Genomic DNA, 18,627 nt, shown 5'->3' on the forward strand with positions numbered 1-18,627 from the left:
TCTGCATGCGTCTAAGCGTTGTACTAAGTACCGTCATATAGCTGGAATATTGCTGAGTGCGGCGTAAAACAACAAACCAAAACTAAGTAGGATAGTATCATCTGTTAGTAGTAAGGTCGGAATGGTCATGTTTGCTGTTTGGATGCCAGTGCCTGTAAGTTTCAATTCTCTCATAAGCTCATCAATGTAGATCAGAAAAAGCCATGCTGATAGGACTCTTCCTGGTCCAACACCTATACGTATTGCAGACTATTCTGATTACTGACCTTGAAATGTAATATAAGTTGTTGCTGTGGTATAAGAATGTTTGATAAATCGCCACTTTCCATTTATTCCACGTGTGAATAGTTTTTTCAGCAGTCCATTATGCCAAATCTTATCAAATGCCTTTTCTTTATCGAGAAAAGTGCAGTAGAGTACTGATTGGCATTAATTGAAAATACACTCTTGCAGAGTTAGTGCTGCAAACTGAGCCCCACTACTCTTCCGAAATGTCATATGTCGACCATCACCAGATTGGTTACAAGGCATCAACAGACAGGCAGTGTTCAAGACCGGCCTGGTCTGACATCGACTAGTGTTTTAATTCCCTGCTTATAGTTTGTATTTGAATATTGGTCAGCTTTCCACATAACCACCGATGTCCAAAGTTATGACAAGAATTCTGCTAGGGAATCATGCAGGAAGCAGAAGCACCGCAAGTCCCCATGATCTTCAGTAGCTTTGGATGTTATTGGTCTAGCCTTATTTTAATTAGTTAATTTATCTATTGAACAATTATATATTTTATTTTGACCTGGTTTGTTTAATACGTAATTTGTGCCTTATTATTTGCCTTCCTGTTTTACAGTCTTTTGTCGACAGGTATTTAACAATAAGTAACATTGCCAATGCGATGTAAACTGTTAACTCACTCATCAGCTGGATTGACCTCCTTTCTTATGCTGTACATATTTAAACAATTAGCATTGATAATGTTCCATATCTTTAATCTTAAATTTTCAAATACGTCTATATGAAAAGGTTCACGGCTGGGTCACGTCAACAAGTAACATGTCAGATCGACCAGTGACAGAAGTAGGGCAGAAAGTTTGCTTCAAATTCTGTTTAACTCATGGGAACGTGGGTTTGTAATCGCGCTTGGGATTCAAACTACCAATGGATGCTTGAAACAAAATACAGAAACAAGGCATTGTGTTACTGCTGCAGGAAACAATTGATATTGGTACAATGGGAGAAAGTGCGCTAAAGTCTCACAGACGATGTCGTCACCGGTAATACCGTCAGTCATTGGTGGGATTGGATCTACAGGATTTGGGCGTTGTTAAACGAAAACCACTGAGTTCAAATATCGTATATCAGTAATGTAATACTTGAAACGAAAGCGGTCACCTAAGGAAATGGCCTGATAAGTCGACCACCAAGTTTGACCTATAGGGCGTCCTTGATGACTGGTTCCATCACTGCTAGTTTCTCATATCTAGACACGAAACACTAAAGGTAGAATTTATTTTTACAATATTGAAAGTTATGACACATCTTGTTACAAGTCAAATGAGAAAGTCAGTGCCTTATTTTAGGTCATATTATCTGATGGCAAGATTGCATCTAAATTCTGTTGTGGTGAAAGGGAGATCTGCTATGTGTGTGTCTTCGGCATTGCACAAATAAAAGTCAGTTTTGTGGTTCACTCAACAAAATATCTTTAGGAAAAGCAAATGGATCTGCATGTCTGATACTGGACGAATAACGCGAGCAGAGTATTGACAGGATGCCTTGATTTCCAGCGTTTAGGTGAGTTTTGTTTATCTTGATAGATCAATATTCTAATTTTAAGTGATACAAATATAACCAACCAAACTTTAAAAAAATAAATCATGGACTTAATACTAATGAAACTTTTAGATTACATGTTGAGTATTTATTTAAATCTTACATAAACCAGTTAATAGAAGAAAACTGCAGATATCTTCATAATATAAAATGCAGCAATTCTTTTTAATTATTAAATTGGGATGTGAATCAGTGACTGAATGTAGTTTTGATTGCTGTTAAATAGCTTTTAAATGAGTTTAAGTCTCAGCAAGACCAGTGAAGAATTACGTATATTTTATATCCTCAGGTCAAGTTACTGTAAAGTCTAGGCATTTCAAGGAAGCAGTTACGGGTCAACTGAATGTCAGACATCTGGTCCAGATTAGTATGGATGGACCTACTGTGAATTGGAAATTCCATGACATCATGCAATCCCAAATACAGAATGACTATGCACATTCATTTTTCCACGTAGGATCCTGTGGATTGCACATACTTCACAATGCTTTTAAGGCAGGAGCTTTTGCTATTTAGTGAATGAATTCAGACTTGACTGTAACAAAATAGTGAAAGGGATTTTAATGAAAATGCTTTGAAGCGTTCCATTGTGTCCACTTCAATCAGTTTCTGGATAAGAGTCTAGAGGTTCAATATTGTTCACAGGCGCTGATGCCTACAGTTACATACTGGCCGAGTTCTATTTGACCCACTTGTGTGTATGGAAAATTATTTGGATTGGGATTTTATCCGTAAAAAATAAATTATCTCCAAACATTCTGGAAAACAATAATAGGTCTTTTTTTCCGCATACTGTCTGTTATTTGTCATGTATTGCACGTGCATGGGCTAAAACACCAGTTGCGTTTATGCCTGAGTCGGGAACTCCGCTCAGTGCAATTGTGTTTGTTTTGACAGAGCTGTTATCCTGATGAGTGTTCATATATTTTCTGAAGAGTTTATTACACACAAGTACAGTGTGACAACAAACAACAAACACACATATGTTTTCTCACTCCATCCGATATTTAATTTTCAAAGCAAATTTTACGGTTAAGTGGTGAAGCAGCAGTGCCAACGTTGATACAACAGGTTCCACTGAAGATTGTCATTAAGGCTGCTTTTCGCAAAGAAAACATTAAAATATATCTTATATTCGTAACTTCAAAAAGGCCAGGAGATTTTCTCCTGGATGATATCTTCTCTCATAAAACCACCAAAAAATATTTTTTATTTGTACGGAAACTTAAACAGCTAGAATTCTGCTGTGGAGATAAAATGTGTAATGGAGAAAGAACGTATACTAGATCCGGACTTTCATGCTGTTCACCTTCATCTGTCCATGAAGTACCACGTATTGCGGCATTTCGTTGACTCTATGCTTGAAGTCGAAGTAATGATCGCCATTGACATATCCCTGAAGAACAAAAATACGGAATTGGAATACCGAAATTTAAAGTTCCGCACTTGGTAATTTGATTCTTTCAGAGTGAGTGAGTGAGTGAGTATAGAATATGATCAAGACCTGATAAAATCACTATTTCAAAGCGATTTATACTTTTACTACAGGTGTATTTTGATCAGGAAAAGATTCTTTGCAGCTTTTATTTAAATATGCAAATTAAAAAGAGTCGGTGAATGACAAATACGAGAATTACCTGTGTCCCGTCAGGACCAAACACCAACATTTCAATTTTGACAGAATCCAATTACGTTTTACCCCTCATAAAGCATATGAAGCATAACTTCCTACCTTATATCCAATTTTGTCAAGGACTGCAGTGAAGTTGAAGGGTTGTCCGACTTTGATGTTGAAAGGTGACAGATGTGCCCTTTCTTCACGTCCGTAATGGCCATTCTGACGAGAGTTTCTTACTATTGTTCTTGGCTTTATTCGGATAGACGTATGTAACAGCATGTCCGCTTTATAATCTCCGTTTTTCTTGAAGTCAAAGATGGACCTGGAAACAGTTGTTATCTGAGGATATTTCTCTATACGGAAATGTACATTACAGAAAGTAAACAGGGTGGGATTCTCTGTCAGAATAGCTGTCAGTGGACTCATAAATATGCATATAGTAAGGGGTCACTAAATGGATCTTATGGACTGTCTTAATGGCTTGGTTGATTGCATGTCATCGTACGTCAAAAGTTGCTCATAGTATCAATCACAGGTTTGTCTGGTCCAGACTCGAATATTTTAAGGCAACCGTGATATAGATGGAATATCGCTACTTTTTGCCTTAACAAATTAACTGGAAAAAAACCCTCAAGTAATACAGGATTACAAGACTTATAGTTGCATGAAATGGATCGACTGAGCACTGTTTTATATACTCCAAAGGCGTCCTCGTCTACATAAAATATAAACGTCACTCTTAAGGGGTGATTTACCTAACACATGGTGCCGAATGGGTTCAGGGTTCTGATCGTGATAGAAGGGCATCTTACCGACGCAAGGGCGTAAACTGACTATTGGAAGTCAATTTTCAACCTTGCCGAACTAGGCTGGAATTTCCAGGCTCGATTGTTGCGCCACCGGCGGTTATTACCCTAATGCCCCTTCTATTTCCCTCCTATTGACCAATCAGATTCAACCTCTCATATCACTTGCAATTGCTTCCAACAAAATGGCGGCGCAGAGTTAAGACGATCTGATCGATAATCAAGAGACATATTGTATTGTAACGGGCCTTTACTCGCGAAGTGTATAAGAATACTTGAGCACCTTCATTCAAAACATGAAAAGATTTGCAAAATATATGCGGAACACGTGCTTTGTAAATCCTTCAGTCTACCGAAATGTGCACGTTGAAGTCCATGTTGTTCACGAACCGCATGTCTAGTTTTTTTTATATTTTGATTGGACTATGCATAGACTCGTTTTTCAAGCCAATATGTAACCTCGGAATTCCAGCCTAGTTCGGCAAGCGTGGTAACTGGACTTTTATTGTCAGTTAACGCCCTTGCCTCGGGAAGATGTAGAAGGGAGATACACTCGATAATCAGGTATTTGTCTTTGGAAAGCGAGTGAGTTGGGCTTTTAACGACGCTTTCAACAGTATTCCAGTTATAACACTGTGAGTCCACTTCATGTGGGAGAAAAGTGGACGTTTCCCAAATTTGGTGAAACCCACGAGCACTGGTATGGTGCTCTCAAACCTAGAAACACAATCGGGGCGAACCGGGATTCGAACACACGATGATAGGTTTCTGACATGCCCAAGGGACACTACTCTGCACAGAGAATTGCGGCGCCTTAGACGACTCGACCACAATAGAGATTGTTAACCAAATGAGAAAAAGAGTATCATCACAATACGTCATTGCTCCTGTTCCAAAGGGCTCGGCAATAAACGTCACAGCTGATCCGGGGCCAAATGTACTGGGAAGTTTGTACACGCCCTGAAAGTCAGAAAAAGGCATACTAAATATATACGTATTCATAATACATATACATCACTCTACATGATACGAGTCAGTGTATTTGGTTTAGCACCGCTTTGAACAGTATTTCAGTTAGATCACGGCGAGGAATGAGGGAGGAGAGAACGGTGTGATGCTGGTGTAGCGGCCATAAAAGTTCCGAGTCCCGTGATGGGATTCGAACCACGGACCTTCTGAATACAGGTCGGACGCTTTGTCTACTTGACCAAAGAGGTTAACCGCGTCAGCAAACTGACAAGGTAAGAATGTCATCTGTGGGGTGACTCCACGCCCTGCTGCACTGGTATAACACGTTCCTCACGTTTGGGAATCCCGCGTGCACGGGCACGGGTATGGTCCTGAGAAATCCAGAAACATAATGGACACTGTAGACCACTTTGCCTCCTGTGCCCGCTACCTCATCACAGCTCATCAGTCATTAGACGAGATGAAGCTCGACACATGAATTCGGGACAAATTGCTACGTGTGCATGATTTCATAATTAAGATTTCTATGATTTGGTTGGTTGGTTGGTTTGTTGTTTAACGCCGAACTCCGCTATATATCAGACGGCGGTCTGTACGTAATCGAGTGATTGATATCATGAGCATCGATCCATGCAATTTGAATCGATGACATGCTTGACCCGTTCCCGTTAGTCGCCTCTTACGACAAGCATAGTCGCCTCTTTCAGCTAGCATAGGTTGCTGAAGACCTATTATGAGGGGTAAAACGGAATTGCATTCTGTTTACAATATTAAACAAATAGGTTCGGCATTGTCAGGTCAAAATTGTAATGTTGTAAATTTTCTACCCCATTTTACCATGGCACTTTATGCAAGTGTAATAAAAAAGGAGACTCGATAGATTCCTGGCAAAGAAACTATGACAAAACATATCTCGATCGCCATGAAACATGGTATGAACAATGCGTATACATTGTATGTAATGGTTGGTTTGTTGTTTAACGCCGCACTCAGCAATAAAACAGCTATATGACAGCGGTCTGTAAATAATCGAATCTGGACCAGTCAATACAGTGATTAATATCATGAGCATCGATCCACGCAATTGTCATCAACCAAAGTCAGCGAGTCTGACCACCCGATCCCGTTAGTCGCCTTTTACGACAAGCATTGTCGCCTTTGACGGCGTGATGAAGCATTTAGTAACATTAAAGTCCATTTCGGATCGTTTGAAACGAATTTTAATCAATAACATGACCTTCATCATCTCTATTCTAGTCATCCATGGCAGAAAGGTCATGGGTTAATAACGCTTACACATTAATGTATAGACATCAGACTATATTACTGAATGCAGAAGGTTTACTATACAAATTTCGCTTACAAGTGGTGGATTTTCCCAATATGTTTGCGAACACTGAGATTTGGCATCCCATTCTCCCGTCGCAAGACACGTGAATGCTAGCTTTAAGCCATTGGCACACTGGAACTGCACCTGGGCACCAACATGGCGTCCTGTCGACTTCAGTACTTTTCCTCCTTCTATGGACGACGGGTTTGGGCATACCTCCGCTGCCATAATAACAAATTGTTTCAATTATTTTATGTTCGCAACAAGTACATTTGATAATGGCAGCCCTTTTTATGATTACATAAGGTACAGCTACAAACATGATTATCTATATCGATACCTATTGTTTCTAAACTAAACAGTATTAAAACAATGTTCCTGTATGTTTATAAGATAGTCTGATATGCAAGGATGCGCATTGAGTTTGACTACACAAATAGTTATGTATCGTAGACAAACTTGAATTGTGATTAATCTTTCAAGTTTATTGGAATGAAAGTGAATCAAGGCTAAAGGCGGAAAATGACCATAACTGGTTCTATCAATCATTTATTTTCTTCGACTAAAAGGATATAAAATATTGGATACGCCCCTTTAACGAAATTTGAATCAATCAACCAACCAATACACCAATCGATCGACCAAATATTTTATTTTTACTGAAAGGTCATTACATTTCATCGGTGTTCACATGTACTAAAAATACTAGATTCTGTTCTGGTGAACATATTTAGAAAGAAAATTTTCTATTTATTCCACAGGTTTGCTTTTATATAACTTTTTTTCTTGAATTCATCTCAACAAGGCGACATTAAACAAATATCAGTTCAGATAAGAGATTATACTAGAAATAAAAGTAAAGTTTAGAAACGTACATCATTCATTACACTTATAATACAGGCAGTCAGTCAGTTTGTTTTTCAGTAGTCTTTAGCAATATTTCAGCAATATCATGGCAAGGGACGCCAGAAATGGACTTCACCTAATAATTTCAGAAAGAAAAAAGAAATCAGATCGTGTTAACGCTTTAATCACTAGGCTAACCCACCGCCCCTCATCTTATATAACAGGGATACGTGTCAGAGGAAGTACCATTGTTTCGAACGTGTGTTTTTACACTGTTATATGCGACACGAAACTTTCCCGGTTCTGCTACTCGTAGCATTGAATTATGGGACTTCTTGTTGGCAATAGATAATAGCCACAAAACATTCCTATAATCAAAAAAAATATGTGCTAAATGCAGTGTCGAGAGTACGACTCCATAAAAAGCAAGACAATAACATCTCTCATCCCACCTATCTTATCCATCACTTTCCTGACACTGGACAGTTGGCTGTCTTCAGGTAACTTGGTGTCGTTTACTGCAATGAGATCATGGAGAGAGTGAGTCAGTCAGTAAGCAGAGTTTGATACCCTTACAAGCGGAAATATTATTATGCTTTTTACCACAAAACGGAAAAACAAATGATACCAAGCTCTTAACAGGTTCATCAGTATGTCATTTCATTACTGATTATTCACAGGATCACTTTAGAGATTTTGAATTCTGACCTCCAATGTTTGTGTTTTGAACTCTTGTGAGTCCCTCAATAATACACAAAAAATGCTTTATGTATTCGAGTTATGTGAGTTCAATTGTAATTTAAAATTATGTGGGAGAGATGCATCCACTGCAGGGTATTATGTAGATGTGTCTTGGGGTTTTTTTCCAGAAAAAGTGTGCTTCCAGATAAAATGAAAAGGCATTGTGGATTTTGACAATTGACAATTATGACTAAAGCCTCACGTCCAGGTATGACAACGTGAATGAGGATTCAAACCCGGACAACATTATTGCAATGTTGGATGCCTCCATGTACTTGTGAATAATTATACATATAATGTCCTAAAATCTCCATTGTTACAAATAATGAAAGTAATAATATAATATAATGATAATGTGCTAATAAAATATCCGGCCAATTCTTGCATGAAAGATAATCAAATACCACTTGCAATTTATGTATGAATCTGTTAACCAAACCAGACATGTGTGCTCTGACGATTTGTAACACGTTTTTTTCATTTCTGTCTCCAGGACAGTTATTTTCGCCTCCACCAGGCTCTGACTAGTCTTAATGTCGTCTCCCAGCTCTTTCAACTTGACATCAGTTTTCTCTTGTAATTCAGTAATGACTTTGTCCACTTTCTCTGCGGGATTGCTTGGAACGAAGCTCATTGCATGGAATGCTTTCGCTGTATTGGTATGAAAGCTGTTGGAATCCACAACCAAGTTTGCCAAGACGACAAAGAGAAATCCCATGCTCCACATGACCCACATTCTGCTAAATAAATACAACTTAGGGACGTGAGAATGACAATGTTCACGAAATATGACAGAAATGAAATACTTGACAGCAATGAAACTTTCAATTTAGTTCAGTAAGAGGTCAGTAAGAGCAGCAAGTAATTAGCACTAGAGCACTTAAGCTACGCAACCTTATATGATTATAAGATTGGTTATCCAGTCAAATACAACAGAATCACTTTACAACTTATGGATTATTGTTATCTGTTGTGTAAAAATCAATCTATTGTCATTTAAACTTGTATAAACATCAATAATCCACATTTACATGTCCTTTCAACTTCACATTTCTGTACTTCACTTTCTTGATAACAGTGTTAGTATCTACTTCGAAACGTAGCGTTCATTGTAATGATAAAGTTGAATATCAATAGAACCATCTCCCTTTTTCATCATGCTAACTTCTAAATGCGAACTGAAGAAGTTTCAACTCAATATAACACTATCTAATATGACAAAATTAAGGAAAAGATTCATTCCGTGATCCATTGGACCATCTTACAAAACGTAGTGGCTATAGATACAGTTACATGTCTATCTACAGAGGTTCGGGACAATTTGTAAAACATGAATGCAACAGATATCGCCTCAATAGTTTCTTAATTAAATCTCTGCACAAAGTATGAACACACTCTCAGAAAGACTGTATGACAAGAGGAATGGCATCAACTTTCCAATAGTCAACTTTCCCTTTTTGTTTACTAATCTTTCTGCACTCAAGCCTTTCGTGTGTACATTTCACAACGTTTGAGGTACAATCGAGCATGCTCTATCTACACAGATTTTAAAGAGCGTCATTCGACCCTTGCTCAAAAGTTGTTTGATCAAGGTTACAACATTCACGTCCTCGGTAAAGCTTTCAAAACGTTTAAAGGCAGATTGGGGACAAATTTGAGGTATTTTATTATAAGCATCTTACCTTGTGTGTTCCCAAAACGAAAGGTGGCATACAATGTATGTCAGTTATTCTTTATAACGTTCTTTATATAATTATGACTGAAAGAGAGATATCGTGACCACACTAAACTCGAAATTCTCAAAGCCAACTACAAACGATTTACTGAATACCTTAAGGTTTCAGATACAATCTAGCATCAAGTGACATGTACAATGGCAAACAATTGACAAATACTTCGAAAGAAACTTCAAAGCAGTAAGAACAATGGCGTCTAGTCACGACACACCTGCGATGAAAACATCAGTGGCCGGGACAGAATCCGCATTATTACATGAAGTCCTTCTGTTTATTTACAAATTCAATGAAGGGATGAGACTGAAACATTTGGTAGGGTGCTGTTCAAATCTACATTTTAGTTTATCTGTTAAATAAACAAGAATAAATAATCATACAGTCGAAAGCCTTCAAGACACAATAGACTTGAAATAAAGTCAACAAAAACCTTCTGTAATCAGAAGAAATGTTTGCTAAATGTCCATTTATGGTTCCGATTGCATCATGAGCAATTGTTTATGACAGTAGTGAATGAAGTGGTTCCTTCAGTGGTATGGACATTATTTTTCAGAAATGGTGTTAGCTCCTTTATGTTCAGGAAAGGATTCAGCGTGTAAATGTGCATCAAAATGTCATGGAGATAGATGAATGAATTGAGGGAGACTAAGGTTTGGGAATATTACAAGATTGTACAATAATAAATGTTCAAATCTAAATTTTAGTTTATATGTTTAACAAACAAGATAGCCCAAAGCCTTCAAGACCCAAAAGACGTTAAATAAAGGCACCAAAAAACTCTTTTCAGTTTCTGTAGTCAGAATAAATTATTTCTAAAAGGCCATTCTATGGTTCCGATTACATCATCAGCATGTGTTTATGACGGCAGTGAATTAGGCGGGTCCTTCGCTGGTATGGAATTATTATAGATTGTAACATTTTTCCCAACATAAAGCTCCTTTATGTTCAAGGAAAGGATTTAGCGTGTAAGCATTTTCGCATGAAAATGTCATGAAGATTTGGATTGAGGGTGACTAAGGTTTGGGACTATTACGAGATTTTACAAGAATAAACGTAACGTGTTCTTATAACAAGATTGTTTGTAACAATACCACTGCCGGTTTGTGCAAACAAATGCCAAAAGCAGCACAACTTTTAAAATACATTGAAAGCACTTCTGTTTAAATTACAACACCTTCAGGATAACACATGCTCGACACAAAAATTTTGTACAGTGAGCTGTTCAAAACTCTTCTCGCATACCTTTGGCACCCGCAAATGTAACTATGAAAGGCAATCGTACCTTGAAACTTTAAAAAAACAGTGGGCATGAATATGAGACACATCCAAGATAACACTATGCACGCTAGCATAAAAGGTAAGTACATGTTTGATGTATAAAGGCGTCCTTATAATGAATAGAGAGAACAAATGTATCAAGGCGTCCAGCAGCTCCAGCCTCCGTGTCTACATTTCAAACTTTGGAGTTACAATCGAGCATGCTTTTTCTACCACGATTTCAAAGAATGTTATACGATACTTGCTCAGAGGTTGTATGATCAAGGTTAAAACATTCAGGTTCTTAGTAAAGCTTTCAAAAGGTGTCATGGAAGGCACATGGAGGACATTTCCAAATTTGAGACATCAGTGCCAAAAATGATGTCCGATACAATTCTCTATTTTCATTTGTACCATCATGTTTGTTCAAGCAACCAATTGACACGTCTTTGCAAGTGCTTGTGACGATTGCCTTCGGAGGGGCAGGATACGCTCTCCTTTTCTGGAACACGTGGTATCATCACTATTTGATTCAATCTGGTGCTACACCTGACAAGCGTTTGGACGGGGATCCAAATCCTGCTGTGTCTCTGTTGTTTGCTACCGCTGCGGAGACAAACACGAGGCCACTGACTGCAGGAAGGATGTGAAGTTTTCAAACTGTGGTGGGAGCCATATGGTATCTTCCAAATCCTGACCTGTGTGGTAACATGAATTACAGATAATGAAAATCAAGACTGAACAAAACTTCTACTTTGAAGCTAAAAAGAGGGTTGTAGGTTCCACTGCAACCACTTCTTCTATCTCTTACTCTGCTGCTGTCACCAATGTCGACTGCCAGACTGATCTGACATGGGCCAAATCTGTTCAGCCACGTCCAACTACTTCACTTCAAAAAAACATCTGTGACAACCCCAAAACCAAAAACCGTAAAAAATGTCGAGATCTCAGAATCCAAAACCAGTAACAGAGCCAGAACCAGAAATTGTCAAACTCACAAACAGGGAAAATAAATTATTGAAAAAGAAGCAGCAAAAAGAACAGCTGCAAACATCGAAGGCCACCTCTCCTTTAGAGGTCCCAGTAGAGATCTAGAACTCCTTTGGTCCTCTGGACATGGATGTAACTCCATCTCCACATGAAACCGATAGGAGTACTACAAAGCCTTCCTCACGTTCGCGTGGTATTTCTCCAATGGAAGCACCACCATAAATCCACAAACATAATACAATGGAATTGCAGAGCTCTTAAGAAGAAATTTAATCCAAGGTTGTAAACCGTCAGCTTTTTGTCTCCAAGAAACACAGATCGATTTGATATCCAGCAGTACAGTTCTTACCACTTGTTTTCCCATTCTGTTGATCAAGTTACAGGGGGTTCTTCTATCCTGGTGAAGCAGGGCGTAATCCATAGCCCTGTTCCACTCAATACTACTCTACAAGTTGTTGCTGTCCGTGTTACTTTGAACATAGTGTTTACAAGGTGATCACTGTATCTTCCACCTTCCTGAACTATCCGTCAATCAGATCTTCAGACGTTGTATGATCTGCCCCCGAAGCCCTGTATCATCATGGGCGATTTAATCGGTCATAATCCCCTATGGGGGAGTACTGAAACAAATAATTAGGGAAAAGTCCATGGATATTTCATCTCAAACAATGATTTAATCATCTTCAATGATGGTGCCAATACCTATCTTCATCCTGCCACTGGCACATACTCTGCCCAAGATCTTTCACTGACAGATTCAAAAATGAATTTGAATGGTCGGTCCATGATGACCTTTGTGGAAGTGACCATTTTCCAACAATACTAACAACTACTGTAACATAAAAGTAGGTATGTTCCCTGATCTGATTGGTTAAAAAGTGTTGTCAAATGAGCATAACATCGCTGAATTTATGGGGTCTCATCACAGTGTATGTATACATTAATTAATGGAACTATTTTTGAAATCATCAACATGGAGGAACAGATGGAAATTTACCCTGACTTCCACATCGGAGATTTCGATGAAATAGTGAGTGAATGGGATGACGAGACATTTTCTGAGATGATTCAAGAATTTGAAGGTAAATGAAATTTACCTTTTTCCATTAATTACACAATCATAATCATAACTAATGTAATGTTCTTAGGCTTGGCCAAAGGAAAAAACAAAACAAAGTCAATTTTTAACAGAGTAGAAAACATTTATTGCAACTCTGTAATAGTTAAGACTTTCATACACCCACCTAATTTTGTTCTTATTATAACCCACAACAGCTGTTGAAGCCGAAAACCATTCTGAGATGGCCCCTGAACTAGGAAATACAGCCAGCGTTTCCGTAGAGCCCAAAGTTCAAACGTCCAGTGACCGCTTCGCGTCCCTTGATGCAAAAGCAGTACAGGACATCGTGGATGGGAACCTCTCCAAATCTACTGGGCGTAATACCTCCTGGGGAGTTAAAATATTTCGACGTAAGCCATTGAAACATAAAAGAATACTTAAAAACATACCAAAAATTCCTATGCAGATTCGATCAACATCAGCGAGAGTTACCTCCCTTACACCATTGCCATGATAGCAATGTAAAGCGTGAACAATGTGTCATCGGAAAAAAATTGGCAATAATATAACGAGATTGACCAAAATTTTAACATAAGTTAAATATTTCGTTTTGTAAGATTTGAGATATGTTATACTAAATGGATATATGGAAAATTCGTTTAAACACGACACCATAATAATAACAAATTACTCGCACTTACTGTCACATTTGTACCCTGAACAAGGCAATCTTTTCACTTCCAGAATGGCTTGGTTTCCGAGTTTTTTAACCCAAGTTCGAAGAGCTTCCTGCTTTTCAACTGAATGAGAGACTGAGGTTCTTTTATACCGAAGTCAGAAATGCTGAGGGAGACCTTTACTCAAAATCGAGTTTTGTTGAGTTGCGTGCTGCCATACACAGGCACATCAGGGGACTGGCATTTGAGCGCAGTGTAAACATTATCCAAGACCGGGTATTTCACACTGCAAACAATGTCTTTCTGTCCATGATAAAAAACCTTAAGCACGATGGTCTTGACCAGACAACACATCATGCTGCTATCCCCGAGAATGATTTAAAAACAATTCGTGAAATTTTGGATACGGAAACTCCTTCCGACTTGCTTCGTAAAGTGTGGTTCGACCTCACACTCGCTTTCGCTCGTCGTGGTAAAAAAAACCAAAGAAAATTAACTGCATCTTCCTTTCGTGTATCCACTGATGAACAGGAGTTCGAGTTTATTGAAATGACACACTCCTAAGTCACTAAAAATCACAGGGGGGACCTCAAAGACTCAAATGGGCCCAACAAACGCATTAATGCAACATCGGACCAATTCTGTCCTGCACTTTCATTTAAAAAATACGTCTCTCCTCAATCCGAACAATGGGGCTTTTTACCAGGCTCCAAAGAGACGAGTCCACGTCGACGACACCGAATGGTACACCACAAGGCCAGTTGGTGTAAATGTCATTGGCAACATGATGAAAGATATTTCTATCAACGCTGGTCTCAAAGTGTATACAAACCATTGTCTTCGGGCAACTGCCGTCACTTTGCTGTCAAACGCAGGTATTGAAAACCGCGAAATTTTGCAAAATTACCGGCCACAAAACCGATGAATCGTTGGAAGACGTATTCCATTGACTCGAGCTCGGCTCAAAACGACATTATTCGAACATTCTTCAGGGACAACAGCAGCTCGCTAACGAACGTAATTTGGTACCTGTCCAAGATACAAATATCCTGCCACTGTCCACTGCTCCCGTGAATAACGTCCAGGTTAATTCTTCTGCTAATTCCCATGGTCTCTTTCACATATGTAATTCCACTGTAACAGTAAACAACTTTTTCCATCCCAGCAAAGCTGCATGTCAAAAATCTCGCACATGTTTGACGTCTCTTGTCACCACCTCAGTTTCAGGCGAGTTGACACTATCTTGTACAGAGGCCAAACAGTATGTACGTCTTTTCTAATTTTGATTATTTGTATTTTATAGATACGCATAACTACAAATTACAAGTAAGATGAGGAACTGTGATAAAGAATTGAATTTGTGATATTTCCTGTTGTTTCTTTATTTTCTGAGAAATGGGCTTGAACAAGTGACCACCCCTTTCGTAAAATGGATCATCATTATTTGAGTACCTCAAAATCATTGGTCGGTTTCGCGGCACCCCATATCATGCATCTTTTCGAAGGTAGGCACGAGGAGACGTATTACTAACGACAATCTTCTTGTGTCATGCGCTCAGTAAATTAGTTCCTCCTAAATATCGATTTTAATTAACGTTCATGTTACAATGTCGGTAAATATTTCGTTTTGTAAGCTTTGCGTGATGTTATGCTGAATGGATGTACGGAAATTTTTCATTGGAACACTCCACCTTACGAATTAAGAAAAATTTCCGTACATCCATTCAGTATAACATCACGCAAATCTCACAAAACGAAATATTTATCTTCTAATTAATCCGTCTGACGAACCACCTTCAACAAGGTGGAACTGTACAAAGGCCAACTGGTCTTTATTCCAAACGTTATGTACTGAAAAACTAACACCTGAAAGTTTCAGGAATGTTCCTGATCCTATACAACTTTTTTCAGATATATTGAATGCTATTGGAGACGAAAGCATTCCTAAGTCCTCTGCAAACCCTCATATATGTAAACCTTGGTTTGATAATAATTGTAAACAAGCTAGGAAAAATAGTAAGAAAGCCGACTGTCCACAACCTGAATAACGTTCAAATCACGGACGCTAAAGCGAGACGTACCTTTAAACAAAATAAACGTCAATCCAGGAGGAAATATGTATCCAAAATCAATTCCCGCACACCAACGCCAAGGTGTGGAACATGATTCAATAGATTAAGGGAAAAGGCTCAAAATCTGGAGTTCACTATCTCAAAGATGGTAATACACTTTTAACCACCAAATCTTATATTGACAACACATCATTCTTCATCATCAAAATATAATCCTCATTTCCAGAGGTTTCAAAAACAACATGAAAAGAAAAGTTTCAACACTGATAATGGTGAGGACTATAACTAAACATTTTCACTCCATGAATTATATACTGCCCTAGGGCAATCTCATGACACTGCAGCAGGAGCCGACATCGTCCACTTTCAGCTCCTGAAACACTTGCCTGATTCATGTTTGGAAACGTTACCGAATATATTTGATGAAATATGGACCACCAGGAATTTTCCTCCTTCGTGGCACAATGCTATTATTATTCCTATTCCAAAGCCTGGGGGGGGGGGGGGGGGGGGATCACAAGATCCATCCAACTACCTGTGTTAAAAGGCGTTTGAAATTCTGAGTGGGGTGGGGATCAGACAACCCTCCTTCACTTGTACAGATCGCTAATACGCTCGAAACTAGACTATGGTTCCATTGTCTATGGTGCAGCCTGCAAAAGCAATTTAGGAAAATTGGACGCTATACACCATCAGGACCTTAGGCTCTGTCTTGGAGCTTGTAGGGCCTCTCCCGTGGACAGTATGTATGTGGAGGCTGTTGAACCTTCACTCGAACAGCGCCGCATTAAACTGTCACTGCAATATATCACATCACCATCTTCTCTGATTCGTTGTCGTGCCTTCAGGCACTTAAAAGTGTCTCATCATATCACCTTTTTATTCTAGACATTCTTGAACTCTATAATGATCTTTCTACTGGCCAATGTGACATCGTCTTTTGCCGGTTACCATGTCATGTAGGCATACGGGTAACTCAAAAGCCAATGCTGCAGCTGAAGCAGCTCTTGACAAACCGTTATCTCCACTGCTTATCCCGTACAGTGATTTCAAACCAACCATCAAGAGTTATACTCGGGATCTCATGCAAAAGAGGTGGGACACCAAGGTAGGAAGCAATAAACTTCACAAATTAAAACCAACAATCGGTCATAACTACTTGGGTTGTCAGTCAAGACATGACGAGGTCGTTTTACAACGATGGCGTATTGGCCGCAGTCGGTTTACCCACGAATATCTGCTAAAGACAGACGAGGACGAACATCCTAAGTGTATCCCTTGTGATGAAAGGTTCACCGTCAAGCATATATTGCTTGACTGTGTGGACTTTGCAATCACAAGGGATTCACGTCATCAAAGCGTAAATCTGAAAGTGTGTTTTGGGCAGATATTTTTGATGAATATGGAAAGGGTTTTGACGCTTATATTTAGCAGTGATTTCTTATTATCATGAAACGGGTTTTGTCGCACTTATGTTTATAGAAAGGTTTTTGTCACTTTTATTGAAAAGGCTCGTGTGTCTTAATTGCTTTTGACAACCTGAATAGCTTCTTTATTTTAAAAATCGTCACAAGTCTATTTTATTTGGCAACAAATGCGTGCCATGGGCATTCCAGGTCAGAATGCCTTATGACCAATGGAATCTATTTCGGCAGATTGTTCTCTGGTTTGTGAGACTGTCGGAAAAACATGTCTTTCAAAAGTATTTTAGTTATATCATGTTGTGTCAGCTTATTATCGGACAAGCCCTCGTGTGGTAGACGTGTTCCAGAATGTAGAAACCCACGTGCATGCCTACAAGCGAAGGATCATAAACGGAGTGAATATTCTTTATTGGAATTTGGAATTTTATGTAAAATGTTACATTTACAATCAGTATATTTGACTACCTTATGGTCAAAAATGCATTGTTATTAATTCGTTTAATGTTTTCGTTCAATTCGTGGCACGTGGCAGTATACTGAGTGAGTGAGTATGGTTTTACGCCGCTTTTAGCAATATTACAGCAATATCACGGCGGGTCAGCATACTGACGCGAGCAAAGTGTTTATAGTATAAATTGATTGTATAGGTGCCACTTGTCAGTTAATAATTTGGTCTACCACCCACAGTATGCTAGGGGCGGTCGGGTAGCATAGTGGTTAAAGCGTTCGATCGTCACGCCGATCGCGAGGACCCGGGTTCGATTCCCGACATGGTTACAATGTGTGAATCCATTTCTGGTGTCCCCCGCCATGATATTGCTGGAATATTGCTAAAAAAAGCGGCGTAAAGCGATACTCACTCACTCCAGTATGTTTGACCTTAGGCAATTATGTTTATGTGCTTTATCCCCAAACCTTAGTCTTGCGAACATGCCCCGATCGACGAGTATATGTACAACTTATTAGTGAGTGACTGAGTGGCTGCGAGCATGCTATGCCACACGGAGGAAACACACTGATAACTTCGCCCCCTTCATGTATATCTTAGTTGGGAACACCGCACAGCGTAATTGTGTTTGTTGCGACAGAGCTGTTATCCTGCTCAGTGTTCAGAGGAGTTTATTACAGATTACATACATGTACAGGCGGACAAACAACAAACAGATATAATAAGGTTTTCTCACTCATTACAAGATTTAATTGCTTACTGCAAATTTTACGGTGAAGTGGTGAAGAATTTTTAATATATGTGTAACTTTATAAGATCATAA

At 38.9% G+C, this 18,627-nt stretch overlaps 1 protein-coding gene across 1 annotated transcript; it reads right to left on the bottom strand.

Annotated features, from left to right (window-relative positions):
• Positions 1-3,115: 3,115 nt before the first annotated feature.
• On the bottom strand, positions 3,116-8,879 carry LOC139467923 (uncharacterized). The gene is made up of 6 exons (XM_071249511.1): positions 8,612-8,879; positions 7,855-7,920; positions 6,590-6,777; positions 5,135-5,217; positions 3,566-3,773; positions 3,116-3,229 (listed from the first exon to the last, which is right to left on the bottom strand). The coding sequence occupies exons 1-6, from the start codon at positions 8,877-8,879 to the stop codon at positions 3,116-3,118; spliced, it is 927 nt and encodes a 308-aa protein (XP_071105612.1).
• Positions 8,880-18,627: the final 9,748 nt, after the last annotated feature.

This window comes from Haliotis cracherodii, unplaced genomic scaffold (genome assembly GCF_022045235.1).
Source record: "Haliotis cracherodii isolate W230 unplaced genomic scaffold, xgHalCrac1.p SCAF_2, whole genome shotgun sequence".
NCBI lineage: Eukaryota > Metazoa > Mollusca > Gastropoda > Lepetellida > Haliotidae > Haliotis > Haliotis cracherodii.

Coding starts and splice junctions, on each gene's coding strand:
- LOC139467923 (XM_071249511.1), bottom strand. CDS start 8,879: ATGTGGGTCATGTGGAGCATGGGATTTCTCTTTGTCGTCTTGGCAAAC. Junction 3,774..5,134: donor TTTGGAACAGGAGCAATGAC/GTATTGTGATGA, acceptor AACTGTTTCCAG/GTCCATCTTTGACTTCAAGA. Junction 3,230..3,565: donor TTGACAAAATTGGATATAAG/GTAGGAAGTTAT, acceptor TTTGTTCTTCAG/GGATATGTCAATGGCGATCA.